The sequence below is a fragment of the Ixodes scapularis genome, unplaced genomic scaffold, assembly GCF_016920785.2.
Source record: "Ixodes scapularis isolate PalLabHiFi unplaced genomic scaffold, ASM1692078v2 PGA_scaffold0__279_contigs__length_252992795, whole genome shotgun sequence".
In the NCBI taxonomy this organism is placed as follows: domain Eukaryota; kingdom Metazoa; phylum Arthropoda; class Arachnida; order Ixodida; family Ixodidae; genus Ixodes; species Ixodes scapularis.
Window position 1 is genome coordinate 35551991 of NW_024609835.1, and position 16462 is coordinate 35568452.

The 16462-nt window shown below is 47.8% G+C and overlaps 1 protein-coding gene across 1 annotated transcript in view; it reads right to left on the reverse strand.

The window, feature by feature from the left end:
* The window catches only part of LOC8051271 (pleckstrin homology-like domain family B member 1), a 462041-nt gene that overhangs the window by 214095 nt on the left and 231484 nt on the right, over positions 1 to 16462 (reverse strand). Inside the window, exon 16 of the mRNA XM_040207523.3 lies at positions 3736 to 3789. Within this exon, the coding sequence (XP_040063457.2) occupies positions 3736 to 3789 (54 nt within the window). The remainder of the gene's footprint in view (positions 1 to 3735; positions 3790 to 16462) is intronic.

The window sequence follows — 16462 nt, forward strand, 5'->3', positions numbered from 1 at the left end:
GAGCAGACTGGAGCTGTTTTGTAAACGCGGATACGCACAAAAGCTCGATTTCGCGGACAGATAAGTCGCATGGTCGAGGCATGCGAGTTAGCTGTAAAGTTACTCTCTGTGGAACAATTCTATAGTCATCGCCGCTTTCCTTAGATGATCAAAACTGATTAGTATATTACCGTCTCTCCGGAGCTCATAGTTTCGGTTTTGAACGAAATCAGCGAAACGAAAGTTTGACACGAAAAGAACAAAAAAACACCGGCAAAACAAAACTATGCTTTGCAAGTTTATCTGCACCGGCTACACTTAACCATCTCAGTTCAAATACCTATAAAATTGGGCATTAAACAAAAGAAAATCTGTTAAATTGAACGCGCCACCTGTTCAGGCGGCCCGGCCGAGCCGCCGCGACCTGGACTCAGCCGCCATGTTTGTTTGGTGGGGGCGCCCCCTATAGGTCGCTGGAGTCGCGAATACACAGCCAAAAGTGTCTACACCAAATTATTCACGAAAGAAAAGTAAATGCACTAGACAAAAACTTTTTTTTTTTTATATATGAAAGATTTCGCACGCTGCCGTTGGCGCGGTAGCTTATGCAGTCGCAATCTTTACCGGGGAACACATGCGGGGCGTGCTACGTGCTTATCATCTTTGACGTGGTTTTGACACTTGTTTTGTGTTTTTTTTTTAATTGAAACAAGTGTGAAAACAACATGATAAGAGATAAGGCGCACGCGAACGGTGATAAGGCACGCGCGATGGTTTTCTGTGGACCATCTTATCTGTCGACGGACACAAAAAAAAACAGACCAACGAGTCATATACAGCTTCACTCTAATATAAGCGTGCCATTGTCATTAGGAAATAATGTCGATAATGTAGAACTTATCGCTGAACGTGAGAGGTATATTTCAATATTCATTTCAGCATCCCTTCCAGTGACGTTACCCGGCTGACGAATACAGGTTTCAGGAGCATGGCTTTCCCGCGGCGCCCAACAGCCTCGCAGGCAAAGCACGCTTTACAGGGGACACGAAACGAAAGCTCAACAACGCAAACGCGTCGCTCCACTGGCGTTCCGCCAAAACTCAGGAAGGTGCAAAAGAGCGGAGCTAGCAAAAAGCGAGAAGCGCGAAGAGGACAGAAGGGGGAGCGGGGAGGACCTAGCGGTGCCTTAGTCGAGGGGCGACCAGGCGTTAAAGTGGAGGGCAAATGGGAAACGATAGGAGGGAGAGGGCAAACGAGAACCTCGAGATTCGGTCCGGCGTAAAAACCTGGCTCCCGGAGCTAAATTGCTTGGCTACGGTCCTTTGAACCAATAGCTGACATCGCGGAAGTAATTAACGAGGGAGCGACGTTCAATGATTGAACCCGCGGAAAACCAATACCGCACCAAGAAAAAAGCAGGTTCAGTTTTTCCCTTCTTTTTCCCCTTATAAATATTTAAGATGTTTACTACTTCGCGTTCGAGGTCGATTTTGTTGTTGTCCTTGGCAATGAAACTTTTAAATAAGTCCAAGTTCGAGAACGCAATAGGTTTACACCTCGATTATTAGGGACTTTTAGTATATCGCTTCCGGGCTCCTGTCGTGATATAATGCATGCGCAAAAGTCCCCGGCAGAATATCTGCTATCCCAATTGTAGTTATTAGAGCGATCTACAAAAACTCTCTATCATAAAGATGAATTCAACGTCCCATCATGTACTATATATTTGTACCATAATCTACGAATTCGGAACCGTTACCTGCGTAATATATATATATATATATATATATATATATATATATATATATATATATATATATCGAGACATTCTCCTTAAAGAGATTACTCAAAGACAGTGCTGAGAATCTACCACGCTTAAAGTAACGAGGATATCACGTGGGCGCGATTTTCCTACGACGCTAGGACCCTGTACCGCGTAACAAAACCGGTTCAAAGGACTGTCCTTTTGTCAAGACCACGCAGAAAGCTGACGGGGAAAACTCACTGGAGCGGATCGAATATGATTCACCGAAATATTAATAAAACAAAAACTTTCTTACAACCCAAAAAGGCTAAGCTACTTTCCACAACTGTAACGCTGGTAACGACAGGTTGTCCCATCGGCGTGGGCAACGTGATTTCTACCTCGATGGCGTCACTAGTCCGTCGAATGAAATTTGGGTTCCGTCTGCGCCTGATGCGTCCGACATTTTGACGCATCACTGCTTTTACTTCCCTTGCCCATCGGAAAACGAAACAAAAACAAAAAAAAGCTCGGGCGAAGTTGTTTTGAGTTGCCTTTTGGTGACATGCGTGGTCAGCAGCGTCAGACAGTTGCTGACGGGCCGACGAACGTATGCGCATTTCCCTCGCTCCACTGCGACGCAGGACACTTCCTGGTTCGTCAGCAGTTCCCTCCTGTACATGAATATTTCCGTATCGAGTAACCCAAGAGCCTTTGTATTCCGTCGCGTACGCTACCGGAGTCCTTTTTAGGTTGTACAGCGACGTCTTGAAAGCCCTATTGAAAGCCTGCACACCGTGCCAGGCTTTGAACGTTACCCGCCTTTCGATTCTGTTGCTATTGTTGTCTAGAACAAAAGGAAGCTTGTATCGAAAACCCCTTTAAAAATATCCGGACTTTAATTGTCATAATAACTACCGACAGCAATACTATGCACATGGAGTGTCTTAGGCAACCCAATTAGGATTCCAGCGGCAAGTTAATTTCGTAAGTTCAGAACAACAATAGGCTTCAATGCCTCGTCACACACAAAAGAAAAAGCCCATCGACGAACAATATACCCGACTTACGCAAAACTCGCCCCCACAAAACTGGGGCAACAAACACGAAACCAACTGTTTCTTCATATCTCTAATTTCCACTCGCCGTTCGTTGCGTCACCCGTCAGCACCGGACTATCGTAAGACCTTTGACCTCTAGGCGAAAAACCGCGAGAGGGCTTGAATCCGAGCCTGAGAATGCAATGAATATCCCACATAGAGACTACAACGACAGCGCCCGCTAGCATTACATTACGTAAGGGATTGAGTCACGGTAAGTTTTGCCCCAGCATCATTTGCAACGGAGAATGACGTGCTTGCTTCAGCGCCGCCCTTCAAATCTCGTCGATGTTGGGAGAAGGAGGGGGGGGGGGGGGGGGGTGATACCAACGTCGTTGGCGCAAAAGGTGGAAAGTCTCTGATTCGGCAGATTTAGAAATACAGAAACGGATACCGCGCGCGCGTTACTGGCGAGTGCTTTTAGAGTTCAAACTTGCGCTCCTCTGTAAAGTAACTGTGTTATGTCTATGTTTAGACACGGGAAAGTCCGTCCCAATGTGCGCCTAATGTCTCCGCCGTAGATGAAAAAATTGAGCCAGAGCAGTACAACCGCTAGCCTGGGGTCTCTAACGTGCACCACGCAGTAGCGATACACGACCGCACGCCGGTACGATTCTCATCCAGATCGAAATGGGCAGGGGTGATAGTTGAACCCAAGACCTCTGGGTTCTGCAGTGCGAGCTGTCGCACCTCTTCTGTAGAAAATCGAGTAATATTTTTATTTGATAAAATCACAACTGCAATCCAATGGGCTTCGATCTTTTCTTGAGGAAGGAACAAGGATGATACAGAAACTGTGAGCGTCATCGAAGCTTTCCTTGCGTTATCAATTATATAGCATTAGTAGTTATTTAAATCTCACTTATACCGAGAAACTCCCGCAACACAGGGTTGATGACTACAATGGCTCACCCAGCCAAGACCACGGACGTTGGGCTGTTGATCGGGAAAAGTGGAAGCACATACCTGCAAGTAGAAAATCGTGTCATGAATATAAAAATTCTGAGCTAACTCAGGAAATTTTATTTGAGAAAAAAAAGAAGAAGAAAAACAGTTACCCAGACAGTCTCCCCATCCTCCGCAATACATTACGAAACACACTGTATTGTAAATTAAAAAACAAAAACGGATGAATATTTTTTTTTGAGGCCGTTACGGGTTTTGTATTATTGTAAAATAATACCTTGTATTATTTTGTAATTTGGTTATTTATATATGTCTATGCTATCGGGAAGATGCCGATCAGTTTGAGTAACTTCCAGTTGAATTCATTTTTATTTTTCTGTCCGTTTATGTACCCTACCTATGTGAGCTGTAAGGAACAAGTACGTCGTCGGGCTTGTTAGCCTTTAGTACTGGCCCCTCTTTCGGAGCCTGTCCGAAAGATAATAAACGAAATAAATAAATTTTCACAAGCCCGAGTTTAACGGAAAATATAGGCATGTTTAATGTCGTGCCAACCTAGCACAATGGTGTCTGTACTCTGTAGCCCATATTTGGGTGACCAATGGGCTCTCTCTCATAAACATGAAGCAGCATGGAGGAAGGCACAGTCATGCAATTAAAGCTAATAACTCATTGATCAGGTGTGCACCTGCAAAGGGCGCAGAGTTCGCTAGTACCACGGCCTATTTTCGACAGCAGTCGTAGGATCACGGCACATTCTGCGGCCTCAGGCTTCGGGATGTTAGTGTGAACAAACATGTTTTGTTTTCGTTCACTCAACGCGTGATTCCAAAAAAAATGTTGAAGTTTTTCAAGTTTTTTTTTTTTTTTTTGCGAGGAAGCAAAACTTAGTTTTGCCCGGCCTACACTTTTTGAGGCTCGGAAACAACAGTGAGGCAACTATCATCCTTGCCCTCTGTGACCTTCGAGCACATATAGAGCAAAGGACATCCGCCAGGCGAAGTGGAAGGCAATCCCGATCGAAGAGCCAGAAACGAAGCTATCGCTTGTTCAGTCCAACATTCGCCCACTCCGCAGAACCCCAGCAAGGACCAGCGCGGAACAATTCAACATTACATGCCACCGGCGCTGTCTACAATATCACGCTGGACGCGACTGTACACACCTCGAAACGCTCGTAAGTATACTTCCCAACGTAAGATAAGGACCAACAATTACTTCGATCCCAAGAGGGATGCAAACGCGAAATAATTTCTTTCCCGCCGAGGACGCCTATATTACAAACGGGAATGATGCGTATTTCATGTATCATACACCAGAGGTTCGTCGTCTTGTTCGTCCCTCTCTCAGAAAACGTCGCAGCCTCGATGTAAATATTCAACCACCAAATCCTCACACAGCACGTATAAGCACCTATGAAACCAAAGTAATCCATCAAAATGCCGCAAAAAAGAAAAGAAAAAAAGAAAAAAAAAAGAGGTTTAACTTTTTGTGAAGTGAATGCAGCTAGAATCGCCCCAGGTGGCGCGTCAGAGAAACGCCTAATTTAGCACAAGCTTGGCAATCCTAGGTTTCTAACTTGGGCCTAATGCGGTTTTGTTCCAATGTGTTCGTTAGTGTCAGAGTAGATTTCTCAAAGTCAAAAATCAAAGTCAAATTTAGGGGTTTTACGTGCCAAACCTACGACGGGCATCTGGCACGCCCCAGCGGAGGACTGAGGATTAATTTCGACCACCTGGGGATCTTTTGACGCGCAACCGAAAGCTCGGTTACACGGCGCCTTCTCCGCAATAAGCCTCCGTCATATTGCGGGCAGCTCGGTCGGGATTCGAACCCGCAACCTGGGGATCCGTAGGCCGGCGCTCTCGCCTCAGAGCCACCAAGGCGGCTAGAGTAGATTTCTCTTGCGTTTCCAAGGCTTTTCTCTGGTTCACAACTTAATTGCCAGAGTACCAGACTCGATCCAAGGCTGCCATGTATGAACCAAAGGACTAATGGCGAAGCCTAAAATCTGGCACATGCTTGGCGATTTAGGCCTAGCTTAGCGATTTAGGCCTGGCTTGGCGAAAAAGGGTTAAGCATACAAAAACCAAATTTTCGCCCAAATAACTGCACTACCTGGGACGGCTGCGCCAGAAAAAGTATCGCGCCTACCCGTGCCCGCCCGCGTGACGGTGCACGGTCCCAGCTGAGGCGTATTTCACCCCAGCGAGATACCAGTGAAAAAGAGTCGGGAAGACAGAGCGTCACGTCGGCTTGAGAGCGCGGAAAGTGAAAACGCACCAATGGATAAGACTCAATTCAAAATATACAACAAAAAACTATGAAAAATATGAAAAAAAAAAAAGCTACCTATAACCATTTTCGATTAAATCGAATTTCACTCCGGAAGCGATCGAATTTTCTGGTCGAACACCAGATGGGGCAAAAGAAGGCCCCTACCCTTCCCTTGCCCAACCCCAGAAAGCTTCCGTTAAATAAGGCTGCGATCGTTTCTATTTTTTGTTAAATATTCTTTCCATGAAAGAGGCAAAAGGAATAAGACGTCTTGTTCAAGATATGCGACGGTAACTGAAACAGGCTACTTCACTTTCTGGCACAGATGTTTTAATTGTTTCGTTTTTTTTTTCTTTCGCGACAGAAGACAAACAACATAGGATTCAGAAGTTTTACTGCGCAAGCGTTATTAAACGTTCCGCGTCACGAGGCCATACATGGTCCCTGTCTAAAAGCGTACAGTCGAAACGTCAAATGAAGTATTCAGCAAGGCGCAGCTGCTGCTAAACTATTTACTTCTCCACAGTCTGATTTTCTGTTTCATTTTCAAATAAAATACAAATTATCTAAATAGCTTTAAAGGACATGTACGGGCGGAATGACCATATTCTCCAATCATAAGAGAAGAGACACAAAACGAGAAAGCGGAGAACGAAGAAAACAAGACAGAACGTTCGTACGAAAGGAACTGACAACCCGTGGGAAGTTCGCAGAAATATGTGCGCAGCAAATCCTCTGGACGACGTAATTACACATATTTCATCACCGCCCTTTCGTTAGTTTATGCAGTGAGAAAAAATCATAAAAGAAACTGATATACAAACTATTTTGGCGTGCAATCGTGATCAAACCCTCGTTGCCTCATCGGCCTGAACCATAAGCAAAAATTTAACACAAACAGAACTGTTAGTAATGTGTTTTCCGAGTGACAAACGCATTAATAATAAGTACGATGAAAAGAAAGCAAAAATCCGCTTGGCGCTCGCGCGGAAACGAAAACCCGACATATAATGTAAATAACACCACCACCTTCATTTATTTTCTCTTGCTCTCTCTTTCTGTCTATGTTTCCTTCTTTCTTTCTCTCCCTGTAGTACATAAACTTCAACTCAATTTTCCTTTACCATTTTGCAAGAACAACGAAGAAAACTGCATTTTTCCAGCGAAAACGGAACACACGATCGACGGAACAGGGCTCATCTTGTTATAACGTACTATCTTGGGGAAATATACTGAAAATGACAAAACACGAGCGAAGCCTGTTCATCAATTTCGGAGCAGCTCAATAATAATTCATTATTTAACCATAGCTTTTCTTTTTTCGCGCTGCATCACGAAAAAAGAGGTACTTTTGGTATTCTGATTTCGCTTACAGACGCCGTGAAATAGCAGTACAACCACAAGAAGAAGAGGCAAGGTGTGAACACGTGCGGTGTTTAGACAGACTTCGACACGACGGCTCGAATTTCCGCCATAAATCGCTCCCGCAACGAAATTTCTACAAATTTATGACGACGACGACGTGGCACTACGGCAAGGGTAACGCGAGTGCCGGCGGCCACCAAAGGTACGCGAAATTTCCGAAGTTACACAATATGCAAAACCAACATCAAACCCGCGTCACGAACTCGGGACAGGACCAATCAGGAGGTATACTCGGAGTATTCCTTCACTAACCGCATGCCCAAACAACTAAGAAAGCATCACGCAAACTGAAGCTCATCAGCTTACATCAATAAACCTGTCCCCGACCCAAGAACAACACACTGCTGCTCACCACTCAGCTTCGTTCACCTCTAAGCTGACAGTGCGATGGGAGCTACGCCATCGCCCGGCCAATCAATTGCCTCTATTTCATCATTTACCCCCCCCCCCCTCTCCCTCTTTCTCTGCGCGTGGGTATAGACGGAAGCGTGACCACGTGACGAAAGATAGGCCCATGACTGGTTCAACGAGCACAGTTTCCACAACACAGTCTGCTTATAGATGAAGGGAGTATAATGTGTTGTAACCTGAGCGACGCGCGGTTAGAGCTTAACCCGGTACAAAGTACGCCGACCCGACCTTGGGCCCCTGTTAAGACAATTATGCGGCAATGCTTTTAAAAAAATCGACAGAAAGTAAAAAAAGGTTAAAAAAAGACCGGTGAGTTTCGACGACGCAGCGACGAAACTCCCTCCCCGTACAACGAAGCGTAAAGCGCCTCAATCCTGTAATGGCTGTCAGGATGAGTCGTGCACCGGGCGGAAGGAGCGGCGAACGCGGGAACCGGAGAGGCACATGGGCCCTCCGTTCGCCCGGGAATCGATCGAAGCCCCAGGGAATCGAGTTAGCTCCCCGCGACACGGGGAAACACCGTTCACAAAGAGGGACTGCAGCCTCGAACAAAGCACCCTGCAACGAGCCCGGATGCATGCGAGGCATTGTGGAGAAGAACGGTACACTTATCAGACGTCCGGAAGGATTTAAAGGACCCCTTCAGCCACGACACGATGTCCAAGTATTTGGAGGGGGCTATACTCGCGGTGTAACGCTGCAACGCCCCTCGAACTCGCACTCAACACTTTCAAAGTCGGGCCACACTGCTAATACGTCAGACAAAAGAGACTCTGCAACACGAGGCACCACGGCATTCGTCGTTCGAATGCCGCGTGCATTATCCTTGAACTCATTGCCGTGCGGCATTCGAAGCACGGACCTCGCGGTGACTCGCGTTCGAATCTGTATGCAGACTGTCTTTTGGTTAATGTATAAGCAGTGGGTCAGCGGCTTTTAGTGTTCTCGTGCCCGAAAGCAGAAAAAACGGCTTCCGTTATCTTTTTTTTTATTACGAACATTTCCAGTACATTTATTTCCTTCTTTCATTTTGACTCGCCATCATTTTGCCAATCTCAATCTTTCCAGTTCGAAGAAACGCCTACCCGCTTGCACATCTGCTCACTGCAGTACGTTTCGTTGGCGTTGGAAAACTCGTGAAACGGTAGTGAGATTTAGTGTTGCGTATACGAGCGACGCAAGCGCTGTGTGTTTGCAATAGCGTTTCGTATTCTACACTGCACATGTGCGGAGCCAATATTGGAGTCTTAGATTGCAGCATGGCGACGACGCGCATGCGCAGAGCACGGAACTCTAACGCGAACGCACAGCGCAATACTAGAACTCTCCAACAAGGTACAATCCCATACCGGCTGCAGCACTACGTTGGGGCAGTGAAGGGTGTTTGTTTTCATTCGGAAATGTCATTTCGCGAGCCATGATCGCGAGCAGTTCCGCCGTGCCCGCTGAGCAGGAGAATACGGGGGACCCTCACTAGAGCGCTTCCCGTTTCCGCCGCAGGAGGGTGAGCAACGAGCTGTATACGCCAACTGGGGACGTCGGTATGTCGTTTCCGACATCGAAGACTTGCGCAAGAACAGCAGATGAGATTGCGCCACGGCCTCCTCATTCCTCCGGAGAGAGACGGAGCTGCACGAGTGAGCGCACGTTCAATCCGGAAAACCAAACTGCATTGAGCAACGCAGCTCGGAGGCAGCGTGGCGAACAGTGCATTGACATAACTCATAGCGGTCCTCCCAGCGCCACCTTTAACTTTTCATTCAACCGAGAAGGGAAGCTCACAGCCGCCTGTACCCTGATCGCTGGGCACAATCACTGTGGGCGAGCAACACGAATACTGGCGGCATGTCGATCATATGCAAGCTCCAGGGTTCGCCCCGTTTATCTCTTGATCACACTAAAACCGCAAGACGACCCTTAGCGCGGTCGCTATCATGTAACCACCATAAAGGCCGGTTCCCATTCACATGCAGTGGAGCGCTGATGCAGCACTGTTCACGTGTCTTCGGCTACTTATCGCCTGCCGTGTGCAACAGGTTTGACGGTGCAATACAAATCTGGTGAACACTATCGTCAGCACGCCCTTAGCTCAAAGTAAAAACGTCGCTGTGGTTGGCATTCGCAATTGGCCCAATCATTGCTCCCTGCATACTGATGATGTCTTCCCAATCGCTGATTCACGGCGAGGCAAATCCTGCCAATCACAGCGAGGCAAATCCTGGTCGTGACGTCACGAACGAAAACCATCAGAGGGCGCCACCTTTAACATCTCGACGCTGTCAACAGGCTTTTATTTTCATTTGGCGCCATGGCACGTGCACTACCGACATTCGATCACTTACTCCCAAACCCGAATTCACCACATACCCATCATTAGTGCCCTGAGTCATTCCTCGTTAGCGGTCGCATCTGCACTAATTACACCGTACCACGCGGCCTGCATAAGCTGCCATTGCCAGTCGCAAACGAACCCGACTTGAACCATCTCTACTTTCCTCGCGGCGTAATACATCGGCCCATTTCTCTGCCGAAGAGGACATCCCGTAAAGTACAGACTTCACAGTCGGATGTCCCGACGAAGCCGCTCACCCGTTCGCCACGCACGACAGCCACATCGACGACAACAAACGCTCGCAATGTCAGTATCTAGATTTCAGAGTATTTTCAACTGCTCCATGGCGGTCACGTGGTTTATGGGTAGCGTATGCAACGCAAGCTGGAAGGAGGAGGCGAGAGCGTCGAACGTCTACAAGGTCCCTTCGAGCTTGACAGCTACGCTCGCTATATTCCTCTCAGCACGCGCCAACTCCCGAGCAACTCGCCATTACATCGCAAACGCTCTCCGTGGTTTTCGCTGTTCCTTCTCTCGAATCTTGGCTCCACCGTGCACTGCATGAAGTGCACGCGCCTTAAAACGAACGCCAAAGACGCAGGCCCGTAATGAACCGCTCTGAACCATTCATCTTAACTGGCGCCTCCTGTGCCGCCTTCTTTTATTCGCCCATATTTCATGCGGCGCGTTATTTACGGCCTCATTCTCCTCTTCCATTCCACACAGACACCCCAGTGTAGCGCGGTCAGACGCACCGCACGAAAAAAAAAAATAGAGAGAGAGAGAGAGAGAGAGAGAGAGCTCAGTTGGTGGCTCGGCTGCCCCGGGACTGCGTTCCTTCACTCCTCCGACGCGCGCCATGGGAGCCCATGCACTGGACATTTGTAACCTCGTTAGCGAACGAACACGCTCTGCTTGTCGGTTGGTTTCCTTCTGTACCACGCTCGCACCTTACGATGGAGTGCCGCGGACGCTATGAGCGATCGAAGTCGGTTCAGCGCTGTATGAACGCGTCACGTGATTACGCACTCCGCAGGTTCCGTTCGAGGCGCACGTCGCACCTACAAGGCCTCAGATTGGCTCCGGTGGCACGTAGGGTTCTTCGCGGCTCATCGTGTGGTGAAACGAAGTGCATAGTGGTGGTAGGGGTGCCGACAGTCGGCCGGCTTCCCCGAAACGGACTGGGCTCCGCAGCCCTCGCACTTGGTGTAGTGCAAACCCGACCTTGGCCGGCAGTGTACTGGCTTGAGGCGTGGTTCGGCGCCGTTTCGGGCGTGTATACGACTGCCCAAAAGCTCTTTGGTAGAGCGGAGAAGGCAGCCGAAAACCAGGCTACATGAAGAAAGAAGGCGATTTCTGGCGTTTATTGTTAACATACTGTACATTCGACACGTGGCCTCTCGGGGTTGTGAGATAAATACGCCGACTGTGAAAGCTGTAATATTGCCGCGCGCGCAGTGTTCCTTCGTGACAATATGTAGACTGTGGAGATGTAGCGGGCAAGTAATCCAGTGGCGACAAAATCGCGCCTTGGCAGAAGAAATTTCTCGACTTGTCTCACACGCGAACAACTATAAACGTTAGCTAAGTTCCATCAGAAAATAAATAAATATATATATATATATATAAGGCTAGCGCTTTATGCGATGGCCGCACGAGTTCGTCAAACAGAAAGGTGCTTCCGTCGCGTGAGTTTACTTCCACAGCTCCGACTTGAGAAATAATAATAAACGATCCGCAGAATGTGTGACTCGATGGAGAATGGATAAACTGTCGGCTTCAATCGAACGAACATGTGGCGTGGTGTCAAGCGTTGTTCGGGATAGGGCAAGCACATTCCGTGGATCGAGATGCAATCCACACACCTTCTAATGGAAAATTAGGGAAATAGGCCCACTGTTCTCCCCAGAGCAAAGGCATGTCGATAGGGACGCGAGACGTCGATTGCTTCCCCAGTATTCTAGATCCATCATCCGAGGGCCCGAAGGAGACGCTCGCGACACGAGTCTTCTGGAATCTCTACAATCTATGGGCGACTCGAGCGAAATCGTCGGCACCTAGCCGTTAGAATAGAACGCAGTGACGGCAGGTTCGCTCGCCAGCCTTCTCGAGCGAATCAGATACTCTCATCAGCGCCTGACAGTCTAAAGACGAAAGCCGTGAAAGTAGCTACAAAAAACAAGCGATGACAATCGCAAATAGGAAAGTCTCAGAGTGCCAATCGACGGTTGGCGCCGGAAACCTCAGTAACCTAGCAAAGCGACTGCCGCAAATGGGCCTTTATCCAGCAAGGCTCTGCGCACGCGTACACCCTCTATCGTTCCCTTGCTTCCCGCTGTCGCCATTTTCGAAGATCTCCCTCCAAAACGACCAGCATTGTAAGCACCTATTTCTGCGCAAATTCCATCCTTTTCCACATTTTTTTTTTTTTTTTAGCATTAGTAGTATGGGGCATATAAAGCGATGAAAAGCGATACAACGACACCATGCTAATGCCTTATCACGGGGGGGGGGGCATGGTAAGCTGCCCTTAATCTGTAGTTCGCAGACAACCACCCAGAAGGCGCTTGCCACTCTGGGGAAAGGTTTATTGTAAGGACTCTCCAGGAAACACTGCCTTAAGGATGGATGGACTCGATTGAGCGGATGCGTGGCGAATAACCGGCAAACTTCGCCCTGTTGTACGTTCGCTCTGCTTGTTAGCGCCACACGCGCAACAAACGTCGCCAAACAAAACTCGTCGTTTATTTTTTTTTTTTTTTCAGGTTTTATTATTTTTGACGTAAGAGAAGCGTGGCGATGACGTTCGCGCGTTTTTCCGTTCACGCGCGTCGCATCAAGTGATCTTGCTTACACCACGTTATCAGGCCTGATTCAAAAGGTGCGAGTTTACATGGCGATTTCGCAAATGCAACGTCACTCGTGTGTAAAGAGAAAAAAGAGCGTGGTGAAAGTTACGATGTCCGGTATCGCAGCAGCGAATTCGCAAGCAAAACCGCACCGTGTCAATAAGATTTAATGCAGTCAAGAGTAATATTTCGAGCGCGTACGCTTGTCAGTACATATCTGTGACTATCAACCAAAATACACCTTTTGGACTGATATAACCTTTATTGACGATAGGCGAGAAATCTCGCATTTGAACATACTGCTAAAATACAAAATGGAAACGTAACGTGTGCGCAACAAAGTGCACCACGCGAAGTAGCACCTCGTCCACTTTACAGCATAGCCAGCAAACGAGCGGGCTCCATCTCCTGTGCTAGACGACAACGCGAGCATTCTGCTGAGCTTCGACGACGGACTTGTCTGTGAATCCCGCAGAAGAGAGACGCAGACGTCAACATTAGACAGTCAATGACCAGAACCTATGGGGGGGGGATAAAGAAGAAAAAGCTTCAGAATGAACAAACATCGTGCTTTTTCCGCTGCTGTCGTCTCTCATCGTGCGTAATCGCGGTCTAAGAAAAGATCCTTCCACCAGAACAAACAGCCCTACTATAGTTGCCTATGAAATGTCGTCAGATGTGAGGCCATCGCCACAGACGAGTCTGTTCGAAACAAACGCGATCGTTAAATGCGAGCTGACGCACGAGGATAACGAAGCTGAATGAAGCACCGGCCAACGCGACATCTCGAGGCAACAACTCGAGGCGACATCCGCGCCGGCAGCGTCTCTCTGACGTCGCCTTGTTTACCAACCGGCCCCGCCAATGAGATTTAGATGGACCGCATTTCCTCGTCAGAGTAGCGCGCCGCGCCGACGAGCGATAAACAATGAGCTGTGCAGCCCCTGTACATATACGGGGACCAAGTACTCGCAGCCACGCCCGGACGCTAGGGTAACAAAAAAATAAATAGAAAGGCGGCCGTTTGCGGCCCACCATCATACGCCCAGTTTTCCTGGGGCGTGTCACGGAGATGAATGGCTAAAGTATTCTGATGGCAAATAAACCCCGCGGTGCGATATACTGGCCGAGGATGCGATGTGCTCCCTCGGTTGGCAGCGCTTTGGCTGTAATGGTATGCGATGCGGCCGCATATATCGTGAATGCAACTTTCATAAATTTAGAGGGCATTCCTCCTTTTTATTTTGTCATTTGTTCGAGGGGCTCGACGGTAATGATGGTGATATTAAAGAAAAAATTAGACAAAAAGCAAGGCGCGAATGACATAGCTACGCTGCTTTTGGTTAACGCTTTTGAGGAGCCCTTTCAACTACCTAAGGTCAAAATCTCGTCTCTCGCGCGAGTTCGTTGTCATAGAAGGTGCTTTTATTACACGGCAGCTAAGATTCCGCAATTGAAGCCCATGTAAAGTTCAGCGCGGGTTAGTGAGCATGACTATCAAAAGTAATTGTGCCGCTCGTGTGTTTAAAGAGAGGGAGGTTAGTCAGGCCCAATGGACGTCTGGTATTTCAGACTCTCCGCTGTAGGTGAGAAGTTTCCCCAGTGCAGTACCACCCTGAGGTCTTTAACTTGCATCACGCGGTAGTAATGCCCTACCGAACGCCGGTATTATGCTCATCCAGGACGAAACGGAAAGGGATGGAAATTTAACCCTGGATCCCTGGGATCTGGAGGGCGAGTCATGACTAACGCCGACTCCCACTAGAAGGCAGACCTCCAAACCCTGGTTCCTGACAGGCAAGAACACTCATGTGCTGCTCAGCGTCAGTCCGTCGAAGCTCCAGCAGCAGCACTTATTGACAACAGCGCATGTTCGTCCCAGGTTGATAATAATGAAGCGTCATCAAGGTGGCCCAAAAAGGTCGTCTTTCTGTTGCCTGCGAGCCGAGTCTGTTTCATACTCGCCCAGAAGGGGTCAGTTCTAGCGTTAAAGGATGATTAACCAGGCACAGATTGCGGTCCTGTAAGAAGAACAAAATTTAAAAAAAAGGAAGGGCGCTCACGTATATGACAACTCGCTAGGTTCGAAGCTGCAGAACGCAGCAGACTGTCTATAGTTCGCAAAACGAGGCGAGGGCACCTAAAAAAACATGGCAGGGACTGCGCCAGAAGGTACTTGATTCGCTCGTTCTGCAAGCATTTCGAAGCAGCATGTGATGAAGGTAATTCCCACACAAAAAACAAGCCCACGTGAAACTTGAGGCTAACAAATGCGCAATGGTACACTAAATAGAACGAGTCGTGTTAACAAACAGCATTATTTTCCGGGCCCCTATGTCTTTCCAGCATGGAGACCGCCTCCACGCGGCGTCAGAATCTCACAAAATAGTCAACTGGGCAAGTTGGTCTTTCATCTCGAACTGAACGCCTAAAAACAAGGACAAAAACACGCCTCGCGTTGCCTCTTTCTCCCTACGGTCCTTGTTTTTAGGCCTTCAGTTCGAATCGAGACTCAGAATGTCATTTCGGCTACCAGACTGACCGAAAAAGCTACTACATATAACCACGAACAGGCCGAGTAGGCTACATCAAAGCGAGACGGAAAAACAAAGCCCATAGAACGGCGAGCGACCTGTGAGGAAGAATAAAAACTTGCGCCGTAGAAACGTTAAAAAGAGGTCGCCCACCACTGCTTGCTCGTCAAGTGAGAAATAGCGATCTGTGAATGGATGAACAGAAAAACAAATCGAAAGACTGCTGCTAACGTAAACAATCAAAAATCGAACAAGTCGAACGGTTCAAAACGAAAATATCACTCCATCAGCGAGTGAGGCCCGAAAGGCGCACTGGAGCGATATCGAATGGGATTATATTAGACTAATTTATATTGTCGTTATCCTTAAGCGCGAGGACAATTTATAACAACGAAGAACAGCTCCGATCAGCGCCGTTAAAAAACTGCGCGTCGTCGCGAGCAGCGATCGGTTACTAAATTAACAAATTCCGAGAGCGCACTAATGAGTTATGCGCTAATCAATGCCCGACTTGTTCGTCGTGAATTCCCCTAACACTTGCTTCGCTTCAATTTAAGCCTTCTTTCTCGTCCACTCCTTATAAAGATACACTCCCACGAAGGAACCTTAAGGAGCTTTAGCGAGTCCGTTTCACCCTGCGCCTAGACGTGGTGATGCTGCGCAGGCCTCTTAATAATGGATCAGGAACCTTTCTTGCCTAAAGAGACACCGATACATATAATTCGTGCGCGAGAAGGCTGAAGCAATGCCTTTTCTTATGCAAATGATAATGATCCGAGGCGTCGCAAAATTTGCAAATCCGAGCGATAAAAAAATCAGAAAATCCATTTCCTCATTATTGCATGATACACCTAAAAACAAACCAAACAATCTTTAGAAAAATTCGCGTTATTACGCTTTAAAGA